The 22,713-nt window shown below is 36.8% G+C and overlaps 2 protein-coding genes across 2 annotated transcripts; one reads left to right on the top strand and one right to left on the bottom strand.

Annotated features, from left to right (window-relative positions):
• The first annotated feature begins 53 nt into the window (after positions 1–53).
• On the top strand, positions 54–2,712 carry LOC115928233 (G-protein coupled receptor GRL101-like). Its single transcript, XM_030995232.1, has 3 exons — positions 54–941; positions 1,422–1,563; positions 2,325–2,712. Exons 1-3 carry the CDS (start codon positions 135–137, stop codon positions 2,651–2,653), a joined length of 1,278 nt encoding a protein of 425 aa, XP_030851092.1. The 5' UTR covers positions 54–134; the 3' UTR covers positions 2,654–2,712.
• An 11,383-nt stretch (positions 2,713–14,095) lies between these two features.
• Positions 14,096–16,442, bottom strand: LOC115927950 (sterile alpha motif domain-containing protein 9-like). Its single transcript, XM_030994331.1, has one exon. The coding sequence runs from the start codon at positions 16,342–16,344 to the stop codon at positions 14,197–14,199; it is 2,148 nt and encodes a 715-aa protein (XP_030850191.1). The 5' UTR covers positions 16,345–16,442; the 3' UTR covers positions 14,096–14,196.
• Positions 16,443–22,713: the final 6,271 nt, after the last annotated feature.

Consider the following 22,713-nt stretch of genomic DNA (forward strand, 5'->3'; position numbering starts at 1 on the left):
TCTAGACGTAAACGATATATCATATTTCTTTCAATAGACATGCTGACCGCTACGTATTTTGTTGTCTCGCTGGATTGGTAGATTCGGTCGGCTGCAATGCACCACGTGATCAATTCTCATCATGCGAAGAACTCATGGCCAATGGAGTTCTACGGATTTTCATCTGGATTCTAGGAGGCAGTGCTTTCATCGGAAACGGGTTCGTCTTCGCATACAGGGTATTCAATCAAAAGAAAGACAGAAAAACCATTGTTCAGTCCAGTTTCATCACGAATTTGGCCGTTTCTGATTTTATGATGGGTCTGTACATGATCACAATTGCATCTGCAGATATCTACTACAGAGGAAACTATGCCTTGCATTCTGATGAATGGCAGTCTAGCGCCCTCTGCAAGGTGGCGGGGATGCTTTCGGTCATATCAAGTGAGGCTTCTGTCATGTTTATCATGATGATCAGTGTTGACCGGTGTATTCACATCCTTCTCCCCTTCAAACAAGGACTCCATCTTTCTCTCACGGCTGCTCGATGTTCTCAGCTTATCATCTGGTGTATCGGGACTCTGGTTAGCGTCCTACCTGTGGTAATCCCAGCGTACAGCAAAGTTAACTTCTACGGACAGTCCGGGGTCTGTTTGGCCCTGCCTCTGACGGTTGATCGTTCTGCAGGATGGCATTATTCCATCTCCTTGTTCATTGGAGCCAATTTTGTAGCCTTCCTTGTGACCCTACTCTGTTACCTGGCCATGTACATCCGCTATCAGCAGTCCAAACAGATGCTTGCTCAGACAGGTAAAGGTTCCAGAGATGACAAAAGACTGACTGAAGATATCAAATTGGCATGGAAGATGTCACTGATTGTCGGAACGGATCTAATTTGCTGGTTCCCAATCATCGTCTTGGGTCTCTTATCAGCGGCAGGGAAACTTACTATATCGGCTCAGGTGAATATACCTACAAAATGATATGTAACTAACATTACGTACACAAACAAATTCAGAAACACTAACTGTTACTGTTTTCTGGCTGAGTGGAATGCAACTATCTCCTTTTCGATAAGGAGTGCATTTCTTTCATATCTTACAGACTTTCCTAAATAATACGAGGCAGCGGATATAAGAAAGGTGTTCAATAAGATATCTGATTCCCGTAAAAACGATGCTCCAAATCTTTGACCTTGGTTCCATAATCACCATTCATTAACACAATCGAACACAGATTAAAATATTAATGTTAAATTAATTAGCAGATGAGCGAGTGCATTTGAATTTGTTTGTTTATTTTCATAATAGAATCATTGAAATTTGATATTACTTTGTTTGCTTTCGGCTTGTCTTGGAGCTTGTATTTCCATTGATTTCGATTGTTCGCTGATTGCTCCCTATTTGCTAAAAGTGTCTTCTTCTCTTTTATTCTTTTGATAGGTGTATGCCTGGACTGCAGTTTTCGTCCTCCCTGTCAACTCGTCTCTCAACCCTTACCTATATACACTCTCTAGTTTGCATGGGAAGAAACAGAAGGTCAAGAAGTCTGCAGAGTCAGCTACAGAAGAAAATAAAACGATTGGTACGCCATATTGCATTACTAAAATTTGTTGGCCAATCAACAATATTAGGGAGACAGCCATTTTTGGAAGTCAACTTTACAATACAAGTACTGCATGAACTATCAGTGAGGGAGTTGTGGTAAATGATCACCGGATCCTAAGATCTTTGAATCTCTATCTCTCTTTACTCCGAGGCTCTCTCTCAAAGATTTTTCATTCAATACTTCACATAGGGTTTTCCATCGTTTCATATTTGAATTTAATATCCATATAGGTCTACATTAAAAACATCCACAAACGCGATTGCAAATACTTTTACATCATCAACCTAAGACAATATCAATATCCTTGTGCATCACCTGTTGCAACTTGCGAATATGACAGTGATACAGGGGCGTACGCAGGGGGGGGGGGTTGGGGGTTCAAACCCCCCCCCCCCTGGCCCTTTGATATTTTTATGTGTGTAAACCCCCCTAAAAAAACTAAAACCCCCCCCCCCTTTTTTTTTTTTTTAAATTAAAAAAAAAAAAAAAAAAATTATGCCCACGGCTAACGTAAAGTGACCTTACCCCCCCCCCCCCAACGAAAAAAAATGTGAAAATTTTCAAATTTCGAGACAAAAAAAAAAATAAAGTGTCCGCTTACCCCCCCCCCCCCCCCCCCCCCCCCCCCCCCCTTATTGCCCTTAAGTTGATTGCTTGAAAGTCTATACGATCGTGTTTACCTGTATGTAACTTCTTTAAATTCAACGCTCGTTGTCTCCTTTTTTTGTAAAATGTAGAGAGCAGCTTTGGGGATGGAGACAGCTCTTCTACGGCTAAAGCTCCCCCTTTAACTATTTGGCCCGTCCCGGTTGCGCAGCACCTTGAACACTGGTTGAAAAGTGAATCTCGTGACCTGACCCAACAAGAACTTGAGGTCATCCGACGAGACATTAGCCAATCACATGCTCTCTTGATAAAGGCTGGCAACACCGTGGATGGATGTATAAAGAACATTGTCGTTCATTTGGAATCGGATGAGCAGTGCAACGATGTACCTAACCAGGCCGAAATCAATCTCTCTAAGGTTATGGGGTTACTCCAGGAAATACACAAAATGGAGTATTAAATGTGTGTATACATACACACACCAGAACATGGCTACAGCCCTTGAGACTGAAATCCCGGCACACCATCTCGCAGGAATTCAATACAAGAACTATCCGATGGTTCACGAGACCGGCGCACATCAAGACTGACAGCCCAAGAGACCGATACGTCAGTCTTCAGGTCCTTCTAACAATTTATTTACTCAAGGTTCTTGGGACAAAAGTTTGTCAAGCTTCGTGGGCTTTTTGGTCTTGTAAGCAGTTTTTTGTTTGAAGTCCTGACAAATGAAATATGTATATATATATGATTAATTAACGGGGTTCCCTCTATTGTTTCCATTGTATCATGCTTTTGAGTCATGCGCCCTATAAAAGGATTTGTTAACATTGTTGTGATGAGAAAAAAATGGTGCTTAGGTAGTGGCTTCAATGCCAGATGTACAATCAAAGATAATCTGAAAGTTTGAGTGAAAACGGACCATTATTAATGAAAACCGATTGGGAAAACCTGATCTGATCGATTCCTGAATTCTCCCAACTATATTATTGTAATTTGATTGAATTTATACGAATGTAAATCGTCACAAAGCAATGAATTGGCTCTATATACCATTCCAAACATTTAAGTGTGGAAAGATTGTTTAAAGCCTGTTTTAAGTCTTATTGTTATAGCAAACGGTAGGAAAAATAAAAAAATTGGTTGGGATAATTTAATGTTAAAGGGTGTTGCACAGTGACGCCTTCAAAGAAAATCATAAATATCTTTGTGGTTTGAGAATTTGTTCAGGATGTTTTGCATGTTAGAGGGTTAGTATGGTAGAAGGAATATAACAAGTAACATTTCATATAAAAAATACGCAATTTTTGTTCATCTACCTTCAACAATGTTACCGGTTCACTCTAAATACAAATTATTCGAATAACGAAAAGACGGGATTGTATGCAACATTTCTTTAAGGTATATCATGCTTTTGATTTATATACAAGTACGGAAATAAATTATCTTGAAATGGAAATTGAAGTTAAAACTAGAGTTAAAGCCCGTGTGCAGGAGCAGGCAGTGAGGGGACAGAGTCACTAAGTCTTCATTTGTTTGGTACAATCTTTGAAAGATTGAGAATCGTGGTTTCCCTTCAAAGTTATAATTCATACATTGACCTTTTTTTAAATCCTTTTAGAAAATTTGAACAACGAATGGTAGCTGAACAAAGAATAGTTGCTATTCTTTTCTTTGTAGTAGCAAATTTAAAAATAAGGGGACTTTTTATGTGAGCAGTTGTAAATATAATTGTCACTGATCTATCATCGCACTTGTGTTTTAATAATATGTTATTGCATGTATGATGTTGTTGATTGTGAAACTAAAATAAACATTTGATTTAAGTTGGCAAATTAGAGTCATTGCATGTTTGCATTATTTAGTGTATCATTCGATGTCACAATCGGTTTTTAGTTTCTGATAGGCAATGCATTACCACTAGAATCAATTAATCGTTTACTACATAATAATAATAATAATTATATAATAATATTCGGTTCTTGTATAGCGCATATCACAATTTAACGTCTCTATATGCGCTTCCAAAGAACTTTGGAAATTATTACTCCGGCTTTAGGATGGCTGCCATTACGGCACTCGAGCATTTCAACGAATTAGTTCCTGCCAGGTACCCATTGACCTTGATTTACATTGAATTATAGAATTATTAGATGTTTTATCTATGTATGTACTTGACTTATCGTTCGGGTAATTGATCTCATGAATGACTGTTTGTTTTAATAACTGAATGGGTAACACATTCGTTGATTTTTATGATCGTCTAACGACGTGACTGGCAGTTGATACCTTTCTTATCGTGAATTAAATCTTACAGTTGCATTCATTCTGCGTTTCATATCCATTGCCGGTTGTATGGTAACAACATTTCATACCCAAATTATCAATCATATCGCAGCTACTATACAAAATATTCTATTCTGTGCTTGAACAAGAGAAACTTTCCGGAATGCTTGTGCTTTATTACTGTTTACGGGCTCAGTAAACTTCTATTGAATATCATGCCCAGTGACGATCGGGAGTTGCCATCCTTTTTTATCAGACATTTAAAGTAGATACTGTTCATGTAAAGCAAAATGATTGTAGAATGTTGCTTCTAAAAGTAAATATTGATACAATGAATTATACTCTTGTCAATGTGTATGCACCCACACAGAAAAAATTTAGGGAAGGATTTTTTAAGAACTTACAACACTCTTATTACAAGCGATGTAAAAGAAATTGATTCGAATCTAATATTAGGTGGAGATTGGCACTGTGTAGTAAATGTGCATTATGATGTTCAAGGTACCAAAAGTAAATTTTATAAAAAGCCACGAAACTTTTGTAAATTGTCAAAACGATATTCCCTGTGTGATATTTGGAGAAGAACAAACCCACTCAGTAGACAATTTACACGGCGAAATACTTCTCTAAAATTAGCATCAAGACTTAACTATTGGCTTGTAAACAAGAACGTTCAGGTTAAGGTGATCAAAACAGATATTAGACCGGCAATACGTGCCGACCATAATGTAATATCCTTCAGAATTATAATAAAAGAAAATAAGACTGGTCCAGGATACTAGAAAATGAACACCAGTATTTTGAGTGATGAGAAATATCTGAATAGTGTGCGTAATATTATAAATATGGTTCAAGAAAAGAACCATTCTCCCTCTGAAATGTGGGAATTGTTGATATTCCTTATATTATGCTACAAAATTGAGTTGGGAAAATAAATTGACCAAACTACAGAAACTCCTGGATAACTGGAGAAGCAGAAACCTCACAATATTTGGAAGAATCACTGTTGTTAAATCACTGGCTTTAAGTCTAATAGTTCATTTCATGATGGTAGACACGATTCCACCAATGTGTCTGCAGAAATTGAATAAATTAGTTTTCAATTTTATTTGGAAATCCAAAATCGACAAGGTAAAAAGATCAATCCTTACTCAAGATTATAGCCAAGGGGGATTACGTATGGTTAATACTGAGAAACAGATACTGAGTTTTCGTTTAAGATGGCTCGGTAGATTATTGGATGACAGTAAAGGTCCATGGAAAGATATGTGTAATTGTTGGTTTGATTGGCTCGGTGGCGTAAATCTTCTATTAAACTGTACCTATGACCATAAATTATTCGATGTCCAGAAATCGCAACTCCCTAATTTCTATTTAGAAATATTACAAGCCTGGAATTATATGAAAGGATTTACTTGTAGTGGAAATTATTCTGTACAAGATACATTTTTTCATAGGCAGATAGTATGGCATAACAAGGATATTGTTTTTAATACGAAGTCTTTGTTTTCGCAGATTGGTTTGGTTGTGGAATAATTTATCTAAAGGACCTATTTAAAGAAAAACATTTTTGTCTATTAAAGACCTGTCAGTACGCCTGGAGACAAAAAGAGCAAGCAAAATCTTTTATTCGATTATACTAAATTGAAGAAAGCTCAGTATTCCAAAGATATGGCTCAGTGATCTTACAAAGGAAGAAACTGAACCAGTATATTATATTCACTCTCTTGAAATTTTGTATGTTAAAATTGGAAGAGTGTCCTTACTGTAATATCAGTGACGTAAAAAGCAAACGTTTCTACAATCTGATATCTTTTAAACATACATTCAACAACAACAGATGCTGTCTTTTGGGGGAAAATATACTACAAAGAAATATTGACTGGTCTTCAGTGTTCAAAAGGTATTTAACATATACAAGGGAACATTGCTTAAGGGAGTTCAATTTTAAATTGCGGTACAATATACCTGTTAGAAACAATCTTTACAAATGGGGATTAGCAGATGACAGATACTATCCCCGGTGCCATGTCATAGAGGACATACTGCATGTGTTTATCGAATGTGAACATAATAAGAATTTCTTTGCTTATATCAAACATGGTGTGAAGTACACTTTTGATATTGATTTTGTAATGGATATCTCTTGTTTACTTAAGATTAATATTGACAGAGAGATAGACGTAACAACGATCGCCATCTGGTGTATATACAAAATGTTAGTTATCCGGAATAAGTATGGATTTAATGAAAACCATTTCAAACTAAGATACGTATTTGAAACGAATCAAAAACAGAATTGTTGTAAATCAGGAGCTTAAAAAGCCGGACTAGAGGTTGCAAAAGAAACTGCTACAAGCACTTTAGATGAAAAGTAGCAAAATATTGTATAGTTGAGAAAAAAATATGTGATTTCTATTGATAACATTGTGCGTCAATTGTATTTGTTCTCACAACTTTATTTTGGTGTTTGAATGTAAATAAACACCTCATTAGTGGCACACACACAAAAAATGCCCAGTGACGATATGAATTGTGTATACGTTTATTATCAAGTACTTGAAATGTGAACACTTGTTATAGGAGAACAAAAAAAATCATTATTATGTGCATTCATAGATAAATGTAATGTTTTGCTTTGTGTCATGAAACGCTCAAACAGAATAACTTTGGTGTTTATTCATATCACTACTTTTATTGTATAAGAATTCATTCTGTGTACATTTTGTTTGGTGATCTTATATTTCGTGACATCTTGATTGACTTTTTGCGTCACATGCCATAATTTTTGAAACGTCATAATACGGTCTTTGTTTTTAGATCATTTTAAGAAAGCTAGCTATTAAAAATTATTCTTTCATGAAAAGATAAGATTTTTGTCTGCATTTGTTATTTCATGAAATCACAAAGAACGTTTCATATTATCATTTCCTGGAATTCATTCTGGTATCACGCTGCAGTTGTAATTGGGGCTTTTTTCTGATTTTCTACACTGATGCCTTTTGAAATCATATCAACTTTAATACGTACATCCATTGTTATATTCGAATATTATCAGATATGACGTAAGAGACTACTAGTTTTGAGACTGCTTCACGGGTTGTATTTTCTAAAGACTTTGCGATGACGTAGTGAGAGAATTTCTACAGATGATTATTTTCAATTAAAAACAATAGATTACTAATGGAAAAAGAATGAGCACTTTAACAAATTAACCAAAAACCTGTAATAATAAATAGACTATGCCTATGGGATTGCATTGACTTGACAATTTTCAAAGCGCTCCGCGCTAGACTGTTTCTTTCTATTTCCAAAATTTCAATATCTATTTTTTGACAAAAAAGTGACGACCTCCTGCCTTGGCCTTCAGTCCTTCATGAAGTTGTTGTTGTTGTTGCTGTATGTCGTTCTTACTTCCTTTTGAGTGTATTTTGTTCTTGTTCACTTAAAGGGATGATTAATCTTGTCCTTATTTTGATTTGTCTTTATATTAGGTCATGAATTAGCAGTAATCTGTAATTTTGTTGTTTTATTTTGTAAAGGACTTTGAAGATAAAATGCGCTATAGAAGCCTAGGTTATTATTATTATTATTATTACATCATGCAAGGGCACCGACAAGCAGTGAAGAGGGGATTATACGCCCCTACCCCCTACCAAAGAGTAGAGGGACACCAAAGCATCAGTCTTTCCGAATTTTAAAGGCATCTTTTTTTTAAGTACACCAACAAAATATACAACTGAACTAAACATTAACATGCCTACTTCCAACATTTGTAATTTGAAAAGTCTTCCCCTACGCCGTTACTTAATTACCCGCCCTCTACGTTTGAGACCCTGCTGATGCCCTTGTTTGTGACACATCCAAAACAGTAAGAAATTAAAGTTTAAAAAAAAAAGACAAAACCACAAGGAAAACTGGTATTACATTCTTTATTAACAGAAATTCTATATTATTTTCTGAAAGTCTACGAGTTATTCATGTAAACCTTTTCTATTATCAACAACCTTAAATCAACACACACCTTTCATAGACCAAACTTTAAAAATATTAATTCTGCGATGACCTACTTGGTAAAGTACAAAGTTGAACTGCTCAAATAATCTATTAAACATTATTCAATAAACATATATAAATGTAGACCAATTGAATTATATAGTACATGTAGTGCAGTTTACACTGTATATATACATGTATGTGGATATATATTCAAATATTGAATAACACTAGTTGAGAGCAAAAGTGAAGGTCAATCCACTTGCATGGAATAGCTGCTTTCTATCATGAAATCAATGGGTGTTGTGCAGAAAGACATAATTATATGCCTACCCATATTACGTTTACAAAAAAGTTTGATATGACAAATCCATAACATATGGATTTTGAAAACATCTTATATACATGGATGATGATAGTATAGTTCATGAATTATGCATAAATGAAATATCTTTTATACAGTATCGTTTCATTGACAATAAAAACAGATTTTAAACAGGATAATTATTAGATATCATATAAATCACTTCAAGTGCGATGAAAACAAATGACACGAATACAGCGTCAAAATAATGGTTCGATTCATAAGAAATGCATTTTTTTAAAACTCAAGTTCAAGCGGATAGTACGCACTTCTACCATTTCAACATTACATCTTAACATTACACCACTTCCTACATTGAAGTGTATACATTCCTTACCTTATATACATGTACCAAGAAACAACATCTCAATGAGATTTCGGGAATATAACAATATATTACATTAGGAGAAATGAATACGAGCTCATATATAAATATGTTAGACACTGCAATGATGCCAAGACACATTTGAAGAGGAGACAATTCCTTGATATATCATATGGGGGAAACGAAACAATGCAGTGAAACATCGACATAAAGAACACAGTTATCACAAACTCTCATTAGAGGATATATAGCAGTACTGTGTCTCCTTATAGTGACATTTTGCATTGTCTTTTGATCCAGAATGTGTGGAACTACACATAAATTCAAATTCAAAGTTTATTCAACACTCTTCATGAAAACATTTGAATCATACAAATACAGGATGGAATGATAACATAAAGAACAAGATAGTGATAGAAAATTACAATGGCAATTTATGAAAGCATTCGGGATAGGCAGAAAGGAGGGATTCTTTAGTGAAAGACTATCCCTAAACACACACATACAGGGAGAAGAAAATAAATATATTATCATGTAGAATCAGAGTAAAAAACAATAACAATAGAGTTTAACAAATTTACTTTACAAAAGTGTCAAAGTTGCTCATGCTATCACACCATCGTGAGCGGATATAGCAAAAATCACTGAAAAATTTGATTCATCGAGTCAATTAGGCAACATTAAAAATCACATTTGCAAATACTTTCAACAGCAACAAGACTCCAATTAATGTCCTATGATACTCGAACATTAAAGTTGCTTTTATTTACAGCTTCTATGAAAATAACACAAGTAATACCGGTATATAATAGAAAATCTGGTATTTCCCCCGAAGTGATACAGAACAGTGTGTTATCATACGTAGCTACATAGTCATACCTGACAACATTTGAAAATGAGAATTAAGAATTTTTAGCGCGGTATGTCTTTGAAAATAAGAAATCTGTACCCTTAACAGGCGTTCGCACATGCAGCGGCAGTGTAACTGGCAAGGCAATACGAGGTAAATCTGTGCAAAAAAAGCGAATACAAATTCGCTGCTCAATCATGCAGCCCTTCAACGCACGCAATACGTGAACTCTCACATCGCGGCATATGATAAAACAAGCTCAATTTGGTTTAAGCAACAAACAAAACAACCAAAAAATAGAAATTTTGAAGAAAAAAAAGGAATATTCCGGATTTTGGGGTTCTAAAAATCCAGAAAAATAGAATATTCCGGATTAATTATTCGGACGGGTTGGCAGGTATGCATAGTTGAAAGCAGATACAATTTGATCTGTATTGTGTAAACAAGGCCAAAATGGAAATCAACAGCAATGATATTCTGCCTATGCATAAGAGACCTCATTATAACAACGAAATCTTCTTCTTTTCTTTTGCATGAGTTTGGTCAAACCAAGACATATTTCTCCTACACAAAGAACTCGAACTTCATCAATTCATGTGGTTTCAAAAACCACTGACAAACAATGAATTTATTAACTTAAATTAAATTAAATTTTCTATCGAGCATTTTTTTACCCTGTATTTCAAATGTATTTATAACATTTCACAAATATTACAGACTGAATGTCCACACATTTGGTAGTCTAAACAGCTGGGTTTACAAATCGAATGCACAATGACAGAAGACAGTTTGCAAACAATGCAATATTATATTATCTTTGAATTTCATTCTTAAAAAGATTGGATGTCAAAATATTGATTCATTTATTTTAGTTTCTTTTGAATAAGTCAGTACAAAGCAAAATACTTACAACTGGAGCATATGGAAAACACAGACTGAAATCAACATCCCAAAGATATATGAAAGGTACTTTATAAGATGGGTAGAAGAATCCCTGCAATCTGATTGGTCAATTACCATGTAATTATTTTTACTGGATGCACGCGATATCGGCGATCGATACCACCGATATCCTTTTTTTTTTTTTAAATACTCTTTTTTTTAATTTTCTTTTTTCTTTTTTTTTCTTTTTTTTTTTATATAATTTTTCTTTTTTAATGATTTTTTTTGACAATTTTTTTTGGGGGTGATAATTATTTGTTTTTCGTGTTTTTTGATAATTATAATCTGAAAAGAAAAAAAAAATCTATAATTTTTTTTTTTTTTTTTTTTTTTTTTAAGTTTACAGTTTAATGTGCACTGACAATTTTTTTTTTTTTTTTTTTTTGAAATTTCATGATAAGTTAAAAATCATGCGTCCGGTAAAAAAAAATTACCGGACGCATGATTTTGCCATGCATTCGGTTAATCTGTAAAATAACAAAATTGTGTATTTTTGACAATTTTTGGGGCCCCATCTTATAAAACAGATGATGCACAGGTTTACTTCGTGGGTCAGTGGAATTGTGTGCACGCGGTACCTTTGAATTTGGTCTAAAACCCACTCGGCTGCGCTTCGTGGGTACAAATCATTCAAAGGTACCTTGTGCACACAATCCCTACCGACGCACTCAAACCTGTGCATCATTTGTATAATGTCCCATTTGCAGGCCCAAAAAATGAAAAAGTTAAATTCCAACTGCATTTGAAAGATAATACTAATTTAGAACTTCCCTAAAAACGGTGAGGCTTGAAAATGTCTTCAAGTGGGAAAATAACGACTATTAGTTGTCAAATCGACTTTAGGGCTATAGAGCCCAAAAGTAATAGTCTTGATTTTCAGACAATTGTACCGAATGGTCATACGTTTTATGCTGCGCAAAGATTCAATCAGTTTAAACTTGGCCATCACAAAAAGTGGGTTATTGATGTAGACAAATGCTCATGTACCCTTTACAACTCTTTTCATGTATGTTATTACCAAAGAAGAAAAAAGCCAGTCAGTCACTCAATAGTGTCTGACAGTGAAGTCTAGCAAGTAAACGGGTTTCCTTGCTTAATTTGAATATGAGGACACTGCTAACGTTTAAATTTCACAGATAAGACATACATGACATATTCATAATTCCTGCATAAGTTTTAGAGAATTTGAGGTTGGCTGCAAAAGGGACATAGTACCTTTAAGCAGAATAATCATACGCTTGCTCAAAGTCTCTCACTGAGCGATTTTCACTCTAGGAAAAACAAACAGATGATCATATACTGCTAAACAAGTCAAAGTACACTACAAACGAAACCTTTCCTATATCACTGGACAATAACTGTAATTGAAGTTGATGAAGGGAACATCTATGGCGATGATTTCACAAGAAAATCATGTTTGAACGTCATGTTTATGTATGTATATACACCAACTTCGAAATGAACATGGTCACATCACATTGTAAATAATAAAACAAGGGAAACGCTCTCGGCGGTCTCGCCTGCATTACGCAATTCGATATGATGACACATTGAGGTTGGGACATTCTTTGTAAGCAGAGAGGCCCATTAGCAGGCCCCGCCCCCCCCCCCCCGCCCCCTCAATGAAATACTCTTAATATAATCAACATTTGGAAGTGAATATTGACTAAGAATCATCAGAATAATTATTTACAATAATTTGTACCAAGATTGATAACTAAGATTGAAATATAAACAATAATTGATTTATTAATTCTATTGACCTAAACTGACCTTTGACGTTAAATTTTTGACCTGGAATATGTGTCATATAATTTGTGATACTTGATTACCCTTAAGTACAAGTTTCATGGAATTTGAACAAACACTTTTGAAATTATGTTTAAAAATAAAAATGTTGATGCTGATGCCACAACAAAGTCTATGTTTGCAGACCTAATATGACAATAGACCTTGACTTTGTCACCTTAAAGACTAATCACATGATTGGTGATACTTGATTACCCATATCCCCAAGTTTCATGGAAGAGGAATGTATATTTTCAAAATTATGTTAAAAATGTAAAAACTTAACTTCTGGTTAAGTTTTTGATGTTGATGCCACAACATAGTCTAAGTTTGTTGACGTGAAATGAGCTTTGATCTTGACTTATGGACCTAAAATTCTACTAAAACATGATTTGAATACTTGATAACCCTTTCCAAGTTTCATTGATTATATTGAAAATTCAAACACTTAACCTAGGTTAAGTTTTTGATTTTGACGCCGCCGCCGACGCCGTCACCGGAGAATCGACGCCTATATCTCGCTTTTGCTATGCAGGCGAGACAAAAATGATGATATTATGATACTAACTTTAGCAGTTTAAACATCAGATACATGTAAGTTTGATACATTATTCCAACACGAATGGATGCAGGAAAATAGTATTATTTGCGACGGACATGTGTGACCTTGTAGAACATATTAAAGCACTTCCTGTCATATAATCTATTCGCACAGATAACATTTGGCCACTCTTGAAACACAACTAAATGACACTAAAATAGTACATATATCAATATGCAGCGGTTTAAAATGAACAACAGACTTTGAAATAAACATGTCATGGATTTATGTCTTACAGCTACAAATATTTCAGAGAATAATTTCAAGTGTAAGTTAGTGTTGAGATTTCCTTCTCATGTACTTTAAAAGCATTTAGGAATCCATCACAAAACTTTACGATTATCCCTGTTAGAATTCAAGCACATTCACCTTTCTTAAGAAACATCTATCTATCTTCTTCCGGTTCGGAGGTTGATTGCAACATCTCTCCATTTCACTCTATCTTCTGCTATTCTGGTGCACTCTTGCAGTTTTAGTCCACTCCAGTTCTTGACATTCTCTTCCCAGTTGATTATTGGTTTCCCTCTCGGTCAAGTAGATGTAATTACTGACTTGCTCAATGATATGTCCATTCAGTTTCAAACCGATTCTAGACTTATTCTCTGTTCTACTAAAAATCATAGACTTAGTTTTCTTGACATTAATGCATATACCAAACTCTTCCCTTTTGACTTTTACAATATCCAATACATGTTGTAAATCTGCTGCATTCTCTGCGCAAAGTGCAGTGTCATCAGCATAACATAAATAATTTATATTTAAACCCCCGATACTAACACCTTTCATATCTGAACTTTCCCTAATAACATACTTGGATAGAAATGGAGCAATCTGAACAAACGTCCCATAGAACTTTAGATGTCGTAGCTTACAGGGCCCTCATCAACATCATCAAGTTCATTGACATAGAAAGGGTAGTTTGTAGAACTTTCTTTTGCAATGAAGAGGGTCTCTCTGTTGTCCTTGTACTCTACATCATACGCAAGAGGGCCAGCAAATGAGAACCCTAGGTAGAACTGAACAGGTTCCTGGCTAGGTAGACCCTTGATGGGAAGAGACAGAGTGATCTTCACTGGTTCTTCTCCATCAGGGTTGAACAGGACACGGTCATTGCTTTCTAGGACACCATCCAGTCGCCTGAGTCTATTCTTGATGGTCTCTTTTTTCCATATGTCATATGTGATATGTCCCAAGGACTTCCGGTGGACAAATTGGGATTTATCATTCTGAAGTCCAAGATAGAACTCTGTGGCAGGCTTCAGGGGGCTGCAATTTTGGCGAATTCTGGATCGTCTGGGCAAGTTGTGTTGAGGCTCTGCAGACTTCTTATTGCGGTATCTACCAGTCCACCTATCACGCAGTTGCCTAATTGTCTCTCCGACTGGTATGCTTCCTTCTTTGGGTGTGCCATCGGGCCAATTTAACAGCATCTCAAAGAACAAGCCATAGAATCCATCGTCTTTTCTCTCCATCGTCTTCAGGATGTTCACTGACTTTCTAGCCTCCTCCTCATCTAATCCTACATTGGGACAGACTGCCAGGGCAAAGAGGGTAAACACAAAGTTCCTGATGTCAAAAAGACTTGGACTACTAAGGTTTTGCCTGAGCAAATATTGAACCTGTTTGAGATCAGGAATTTTCTTCTTTGAAGCCATGTCAAAGATCTGTTGGTATCCACCCGCTTTCATCCTTTTCACTTCAGATCGTCTCATCGCATAGGCAGTTTCCATTGAGTACTGTACATTTTCAAGCTGTGGAGATGACAGAGCGAAGAAGCGGTTTCTGGTAGAGTAGATTGTCTCCAATTTTTTATCTTGGATTTTGTACGAGGCTTCACCAAAGTTTTGCTGTGTACAGTGAGCAAGATAGTCAGTGAAACACCCAAGTACTTCGTCGACCCTTTCTGACAATGATTTCATGGTATCACTGAATTCACGGAGTGAAGGTAGGATGAGATCAGGAGGAATATATTCTGTCATTAGATACCTCCCCAAAGTCCCCAATCCTTTACTCCCGTAACGGAAAGGTTTCACCCTCTTCTGAACTATGTCCAGGAACTTAGCAATGGAGGAGATTTCACCCACAAAGCCAGCATAATTCTTTCTTCCTTTATCTTCTTTCATAGCCCTCTGAGCTTTTTGAAATGCTGCGCAAGATTCATTGAAAGTACTCAACAGCTCCTTCATTTCACTGTCACTGATAAGTTCTTGGCCTTCCCTGCTCTCATACAGTGTCATCTTCTCTCGAAGGATGATTCCTTTCGTGTCCCACAAGTATGAGTTATTGCTAACAATGTCAAGTGCTATATTGATGGCTTGTTCTGCATTATCAAAATCACCTTCTCGCATGCTGTGAAGCCGAGCCTTCTGTTGTGCTATGAATGGGTCTTGGAATTTCCTGATGCCAACTTCCATGATCTTGTATGCCTTCGCCTTATCCTCTGCATATACTTCTTCAATGAAAGGAGCAAAGTCAGTTTCTCTATCATCTCCGTACTCTTTCTTCAGTCTCCTTTTCATCAAATCTCTGCAAACCTTCTGAATGTAGCCTTTGCTGTGAGACAAGGTGTCCAGGATTGTTGAATTTTCAAGAAGTTCAAGGATCATGTCAGCAGGTTTTTGTTGGAAGCGTTCACCAAGCTGCTTTACAATCTCTGCTGCAATAACAGGATGGACGACTGTAAGGCCTTTTACACAGCCATCAATATCTTGAATGAATTCTTCAAGGAGAAGCAGGTTCAGAAATGGCTGCCTTTCTTTCTCCCAGGGTCCAAACCGCTGTTGCCGACCACTGGACATCACTCTATGTTGACTTTGCATAAAACCGTCACAGGCAGAAACAGGCATTGCAAAACTAGGATTGTACATCTGCACTACAGCGATATACTTCAATAGATTGACTGCATTCAGGAGTTCCTTCTTGGATTTGTTGTCAACTCGTGGAAGAATGCCCTTCACAACATTTTTCAGGTATTCAGGATCGCACTCTTTTTTCATTACCATGAAAGCAAGAAGGCGCTCAGGAGACTTCTTTTCATTGAACACATTCCTCTGCTCAAGATCTGTGGTCTTCTTTGTGAACCACCGATTCTCTTCTTTTGTTAGTTTATGCTCAACACAAGCGCATGTCTTTGATTTTTCCTTCTGCTGATGATGTTGCGGCTCTGAGGTTCTTTTGCAATGGATGAGAACAAAAGCCAATCCATCGCTTTCTAAGTACCTGGTTTCTCTTTCAAGGCTTATTAGAAACGGTCGCATGGTCTCAGAATCCAGGTTTTCCAAGAGGAGGACAACTGGCCCTGGATTTTGTCCTTCCTCATAGCCATACTTGTGGAAGGCAACAATCTGATTCACTGTGTCGTTAGTGACCCTATTGACAACTCCACATCTGTATTGTCGGTGCAAGTCCCACAAGAGGTTCTTTGCTACCGTTGTGCCTCCTGAGCCTGCTTCATGAAAGACTGTTGCCATTGAAATGTGGGAGACCTTCTTGCCTTGAGAATTGAGTACTTTACGAACATCAGAATGGAGCCTGTTGTAAATCTGACGCTTCAGAACATGATTGTAGTCTTTACCTCCATTCAACCTCTCTTCCGACAGATAGAAATTCCACCAGTCAACTCCATGACCTTGATAGAATCGAGACTCTTTCTCTTGAACAAAGTCTACGAATTTGGGGTTATTCTCATCCATAGAAGTGTTTTCACACTCATTCTTTGCTAGGACTGATATGTCTGTCCACTGACTCTGGTGTTTTTTCCTTAGTTCGCACTGTCCTCTAGGAAACATGGGAAGTTCTGGCAAACGTGTCTCACAGGACCCTAGAAGTCTCAACATGTATGTGTTGATCTCCTGCCATGGCACCCCTCCAAGACATCTATCATTCATATCCTTGCTTGAAACGATGCTTTGACTTTCAAGATGCTGAATCCATTTGTGCAGAACACTTTGATTCTCTGCGATGACAGTGAAACGTTTCAGGTCCTGAAACGATTTGTAAGTGTAGAACTCCCTGAACAACTGTGTCATGACCATGATATCTGAATATGAAAGCAGGAAGAACACAACAACTGCTCTGCCTGGCGGAATGACACCAGGGTCTGAGAAGAACCGGACAGTATTCAAGACTGCATGTGAGCGCTCTCTCATCCAGTCCATATCTAACATCTTGTCCATTCCTTGCACATTCACATCATTCCGACCATTAGGAAATACCCAAACAGGGATCTCTGGGAAGTCAATATCTTCTCTAAGGGCATCTACATTCTTGGTCTCTGTGAAGTTATCTGTGCTCAAGATCTTAAGAGATTTCTTCTGATTCACATACTGACAGAGCCCCGTCTTGTTGGAATCTGCATTGCAGTCAAAGACAACATTCCAACTGACAGAGGACATGAAACCAAACCGTTCCTCCAACTCTGCAGAACTCATCTGTTGAGCGGGGGTGTTTACAACCAGAACTGGGTAGTAGGATGAATCAAGCTCACCTTTGTCAGACCCAAGAAGAAGATTAGTAAGCTTTCTTTCACTGTCTTTCACTGGCAATGGTAAATCCACAGATGGATTTGGTGTGGCAGAAGCATAGGACGAGCCGTATGCTGTCTCCATGTCTACAATAGATTCAACAGTGTCCTGTTCCATCTTAAGCGATGCAACAGTAACTTCCCTTACAGAAGGAGCTGCTGTAGTTTGTTTCTTACCTGGAACTTCCACACCTTTGGAGTCTACATGGATGTTACCCATAGGTGAAGAAGATGAGGTTTTGTGCATTCTTTCTCCCTGTGATACTAGTATTGCTGGTGGTGGGGTAGGTTCTACTGCGACTGGACTGGGTGTTGTCACACTATCCATTGCACTTACCTTGGAGTTTCCATCTCTACTGTGAGATGATGGAGATTCCGGAGTGGTCAGCATGCCCATTCCTTCTTTTTCAAGGTAATGCTCCCTCCTTACCATCAATTTTTTGCAATATCCTGCAGAGAGTTTGAAATCTTCTATCAGTTCAGCTTTGGTACACCTCACCAACGTGAAACCATCCACCCCTTCAAACTTACTGACATCGGAGAGACCTACGTAACTTTTCAGCCAGATGGCCACCTCTACTTCTGTCCAGTCCTTCATCTCTTTTGATGCCTCACCTAAATTACGTAAGAACAAAAGTATCCAAATCAGGAAGTCACAAATATTATCATATATGTAAAGACAAAATAAATGTTAACTTCCAAAAGACATTAAAGATATACTACAATGTTCCTTTGGTGATAATACAATACTAATAATTTTGTTTACCCAGGAAAGCCTCAACAGCTTAAATATTGTTCTCCCCGATGGCCCTGAAATCATTATCACCCAAGCAATTGCTAGTTACCCATGTACACCAGGGTGGAGGGTGGCAAATGTGGATTAATGTTTTTCCAAAGGATGTTGGTGCCGAGCTGGGATTCGAACTCTTTCACCATAGGATGGAGAGTCACGTGAATGAACCACTATACCACGACTCCTCACCACTCTTTTAACATTCATTACAGTACAATATGATTGAATAATATTTATCTCTATTCTCGTTCTACCACAATAACAAAATACATGTACCACACAATATGAACTATGGGCATTTGGTAACAAGTGCCTTAAAGAGAAATCCAACCTTGATAGCAAACTACTCTAGAGAAGAAGGCAGAGAAATCAGAGAAGCATCCTAGTCAAATTTCGAATGAAATGGGACAAAATATGAGAAAGTTATGATTTAAAAAAAAAAATAATAATAATAATAATAATTTATTATAATAATAATAATAATAATAATAATAATAATAATAATAATAATAATAATAATAATAATATTTTAAAGTCCACTCCAAATTGTATTGGGCTCTTCAAATTGGCTAAATCGATAATGTCTCTGATGTAGTGGCGAACAACTTTCCCATTTGTTCCATAGACAAATGACAATAATTTTAATTTTTCACAAATGTATGTCTCAAGAGGATCCTTTTTTTAATATATTATGGATGACATATTATAATATGTCATCCATAATATATTTGAGTAGCACCCCAAGAGAGAAGGCACTTTGGAGAAAAACAATTATTCATATTTATGAACATAACAAAACAGGAGAGTTTCCATGTTTTAATCACAGTTCACAGACAAAATTAACCATTTTATTTTCGCACTTATTCAGGGAGCTCATATTTCAAACATTTAAAATTCTCTTAATACTTTTGATCCAATTTATTTCCAAATTTTTACCAATCTGGTCTGCTTTCATACAAATGAAGTTCTTACAACGATTGGATTGCCCTTATCTTCAGGCAAATTTCAGCTAGGTTTCCACAGACACACAGACTAAACACAGATGGTTCTGATAAAGGCTTGAAATAATCTTTCTGCCTTTTAATAACAAATAACATATTTTCCTCAATTCAAATTCAATGTAAAAGATGTAGGGATATGTACACATCTTTGAGATGTAGAATTACAAGTAGCTCAATGCAAACATAATTGTTCTTACCTGTATATGCTTTCTCTGTACTTGTTGACAGACTTGAGCTTGGAATGATTGGATCAATGACTGCGTGTGAAAGTAGATCCCAAGCACCACTTCCTTCCAGCGCTACATCTAGAACGATGTCATTTCCAACTTCCTGCTTGGTTTTTTCAGAGATGAGCACCATTCCAAGCTGATGTCCGATGCGGCCGCTTTGGACATCACTTTGAAGCAAACGTAGCCCTTCGATGGTGTACACTTTCACATGAAAATGAATAGAATCTACAGTCAATCCAGTGGGCTTGTAGAATCCATCCCTCCCTATGCTCCTTTCCAAGTGCCTCACCACGTCTAAAAGAGGCTTACACAATTCGGTGAATGACTTAAGCCCCTCTAGAAAATCTCCTCCTACTCCTGTGGATGGGACCAAACTGACATCTGAGGAGCTGGCATCTAGGAGAGCTTGTAGTTTACCTTGTGCTTCTTCCCTCACCAACTGGTTGGAATGGGTGACATTGAGCTGAACTTCTGTGGAAACAAAGACACAACATGAACCATTCGTGAACAAGAACAAGTTATCAAGGTAAGCTTAGCTATATAGAGGACATTGCTTTTGACGCATACAAAGATTCATCACCAATACATAACTTGTACAAATTCATTGCTCTGTTCTTTTCCACAAAAGAGGAAAAAAGAAATATATGGCCCCAAAACAGAGACCAACATAAAAACTAGAACATTGATGGGTGTCATTAATATTAACATAGCAGACTATATAATGTATATCTTATTGGACATTCAGCAGAAACAATGGCAGTTCTGCTAGGTGAATTAAACATCTAAGAAGCACATCCTAATTTGGAATCCTCCTTGAAGTGATGGTGAATATAGAATGTCTTACCTGCAACACCTTTCATAGGCTGATAATAATAGATTATCAATGTCTTCCCATTATTGGTGACGGTGACCAGACATTTGCTTCCACAACAATTGCTCCGGGCTTTATACCATCACAGGTATAGCATTAGGGTTAGGGTTGCAAGTGGGTGTTAAGTTAGTTTTGGGGTTCTAGGGTTAGGGACAGGTATATCATGTTGGGTCCAGGGATAAAGTTAAGAAGTTGGTCAGTGACGTTGAGCAAATAATGCTGCAGGAGCAAATGTTGTACACCGAAGCAAAAGTGAATAGAGAATGTCTTACCTGCTACTCCCTCCTTAGGCTGGTCTTCACTGATGAGCAATTTCTTTCTCTCATTGGTGACACCCAAGTGATTCTGGCCTATAGAATAAACAAAAAACATCTTTGCATTAGTTACAGGTATAGTAGATGCCAATAACTTTCCACCTCCTGTATTATCTATTTGCTATTTTGCTCATTTTAATACTACAATTACTCTGTCCACTATAATGATGAAAGAAATATATTCGCTCTTTTTCAGTCTCGTTTGGTCAAAAGAAATGTAACCATACTACTTAAAGTGAATGTAGATTCTCTGAGATATTTCGATCAAGTCTAAAATGGATATGAAAAACATGAATTACAACTGTATTCTTGACGTTGCACTTCTGAAAAATAAAGAAATGAAACATTGGAACAACCTGAATCTTCTGAAAACTTACGGATCTTGTATGCTTTTCTTCTCTCGTGGCAGGCCTCCAAATCCTGGCGAGAGTTTCGACCTGGTCAATCTGAGCTGTTTGTTCCTTCTTCCACTGCACCATGACTTTGAAGCGAACATCTACAGAACGCCTGTTGCTGTCCTCTCGAATACTGCAGATCATTGCATAGGTCAGACCTAATCGAAGACTCAATGGGATCAGCTTATCTACATGGAGTTTCTCTGCTATTTCCAACAACTGAAAATCCTTGAAGGATCTTCCAGACAAGCTTGTGCATGTGTGCTGCTTCTCAAAAACTGAAAGAAACCAAAACACAATGGATTATGTTTCACTTTTAATCTAAATACCAATGAAAGCAGGGAGCTTTTCTTTCAGAGTTCATAGATGTTGATATTTAACATGACATTTATATTTAAAAATGTCATTGCCATTTTCATTTTCTCTGTTTAGCAAAATTTGGTCCATCATCACATCTTTACATTATTTCAGAAATGCTTTTTAAATATCTAGTTACCCTTAGACTTACAGAATTTGAGGACTTGTTTGTAGTCTAGGTCCTTGTCAGTCATCAGGCTCACCAAAAGAAACTTGTTACCCTATTCTCATATTCTAACAGCAAAGTTGGTCCTACATACCTTCTTTCCATTCTAGGAACCCCAATTCACTGTTTAGCGAATTTAGTCCTACATCCATTCTTTACAGTATCCTAGCACTACCCTTAGACTTACACAAGTTGAAGACTTCTTTCTGGTCTAGGCCCTCGTCTGTTGTCAGAACCTGGAAGAGGAACTTAGACGGGTCCCCTACTTGGTCATTGTACCACTGGTAGAGCATGTTAAAGGTTGTCTCTTTCCATTGGAACATGGTGCTTCTTTCAGCAAGCAGCATCTCTAGCTTTATCTGAGGTAGACCAAGCTTCAGTCCCAATGACATGAATCTGTCCGGTAAAATGACCTCACTGACCTTCCACAGGATGAGTTCGGTGAGCTCTGAATTAAGGATGTTTAAAAACATAATAATGATTAATCTTAACGCGAAAACGAAAGGAAAGTAGCTCAAAAGGAAATGTATGTATAGAGGAGGCACTCAACTACAGCTCAACATCATCTTTATCAGGAAGTGAATGCATAGATCATCCCACATGAACAATAAGTATCAATTACAGACCTACGCCACTGTTCAACCATATCATTATGACGATGTTATTATTGAAAACAAGGAGCTTAATAGCTGAATTGCTGAAAAACTAGTCTAAAATATGAC

This window comes from Strongylocentrotus purpuratus, unplaced genomic scaffold (genome assembly GCF_000002235.5).
Source record: "Strongylocentrotus purpuratus isolate Spur 01 unplaced genomic scaffold, Spur_5.0 spur5_scaffold_21, whole genome shotgun sequence".
NCBI classification, from domain to species: domain Eukaryota; kingdom Metazoa; phylum Echinodermata; class Echinoidea; order Camarodonta; family Strongylocentrotidae; genus Strongylocentrotus; species Strongylocentrotus purpuratus.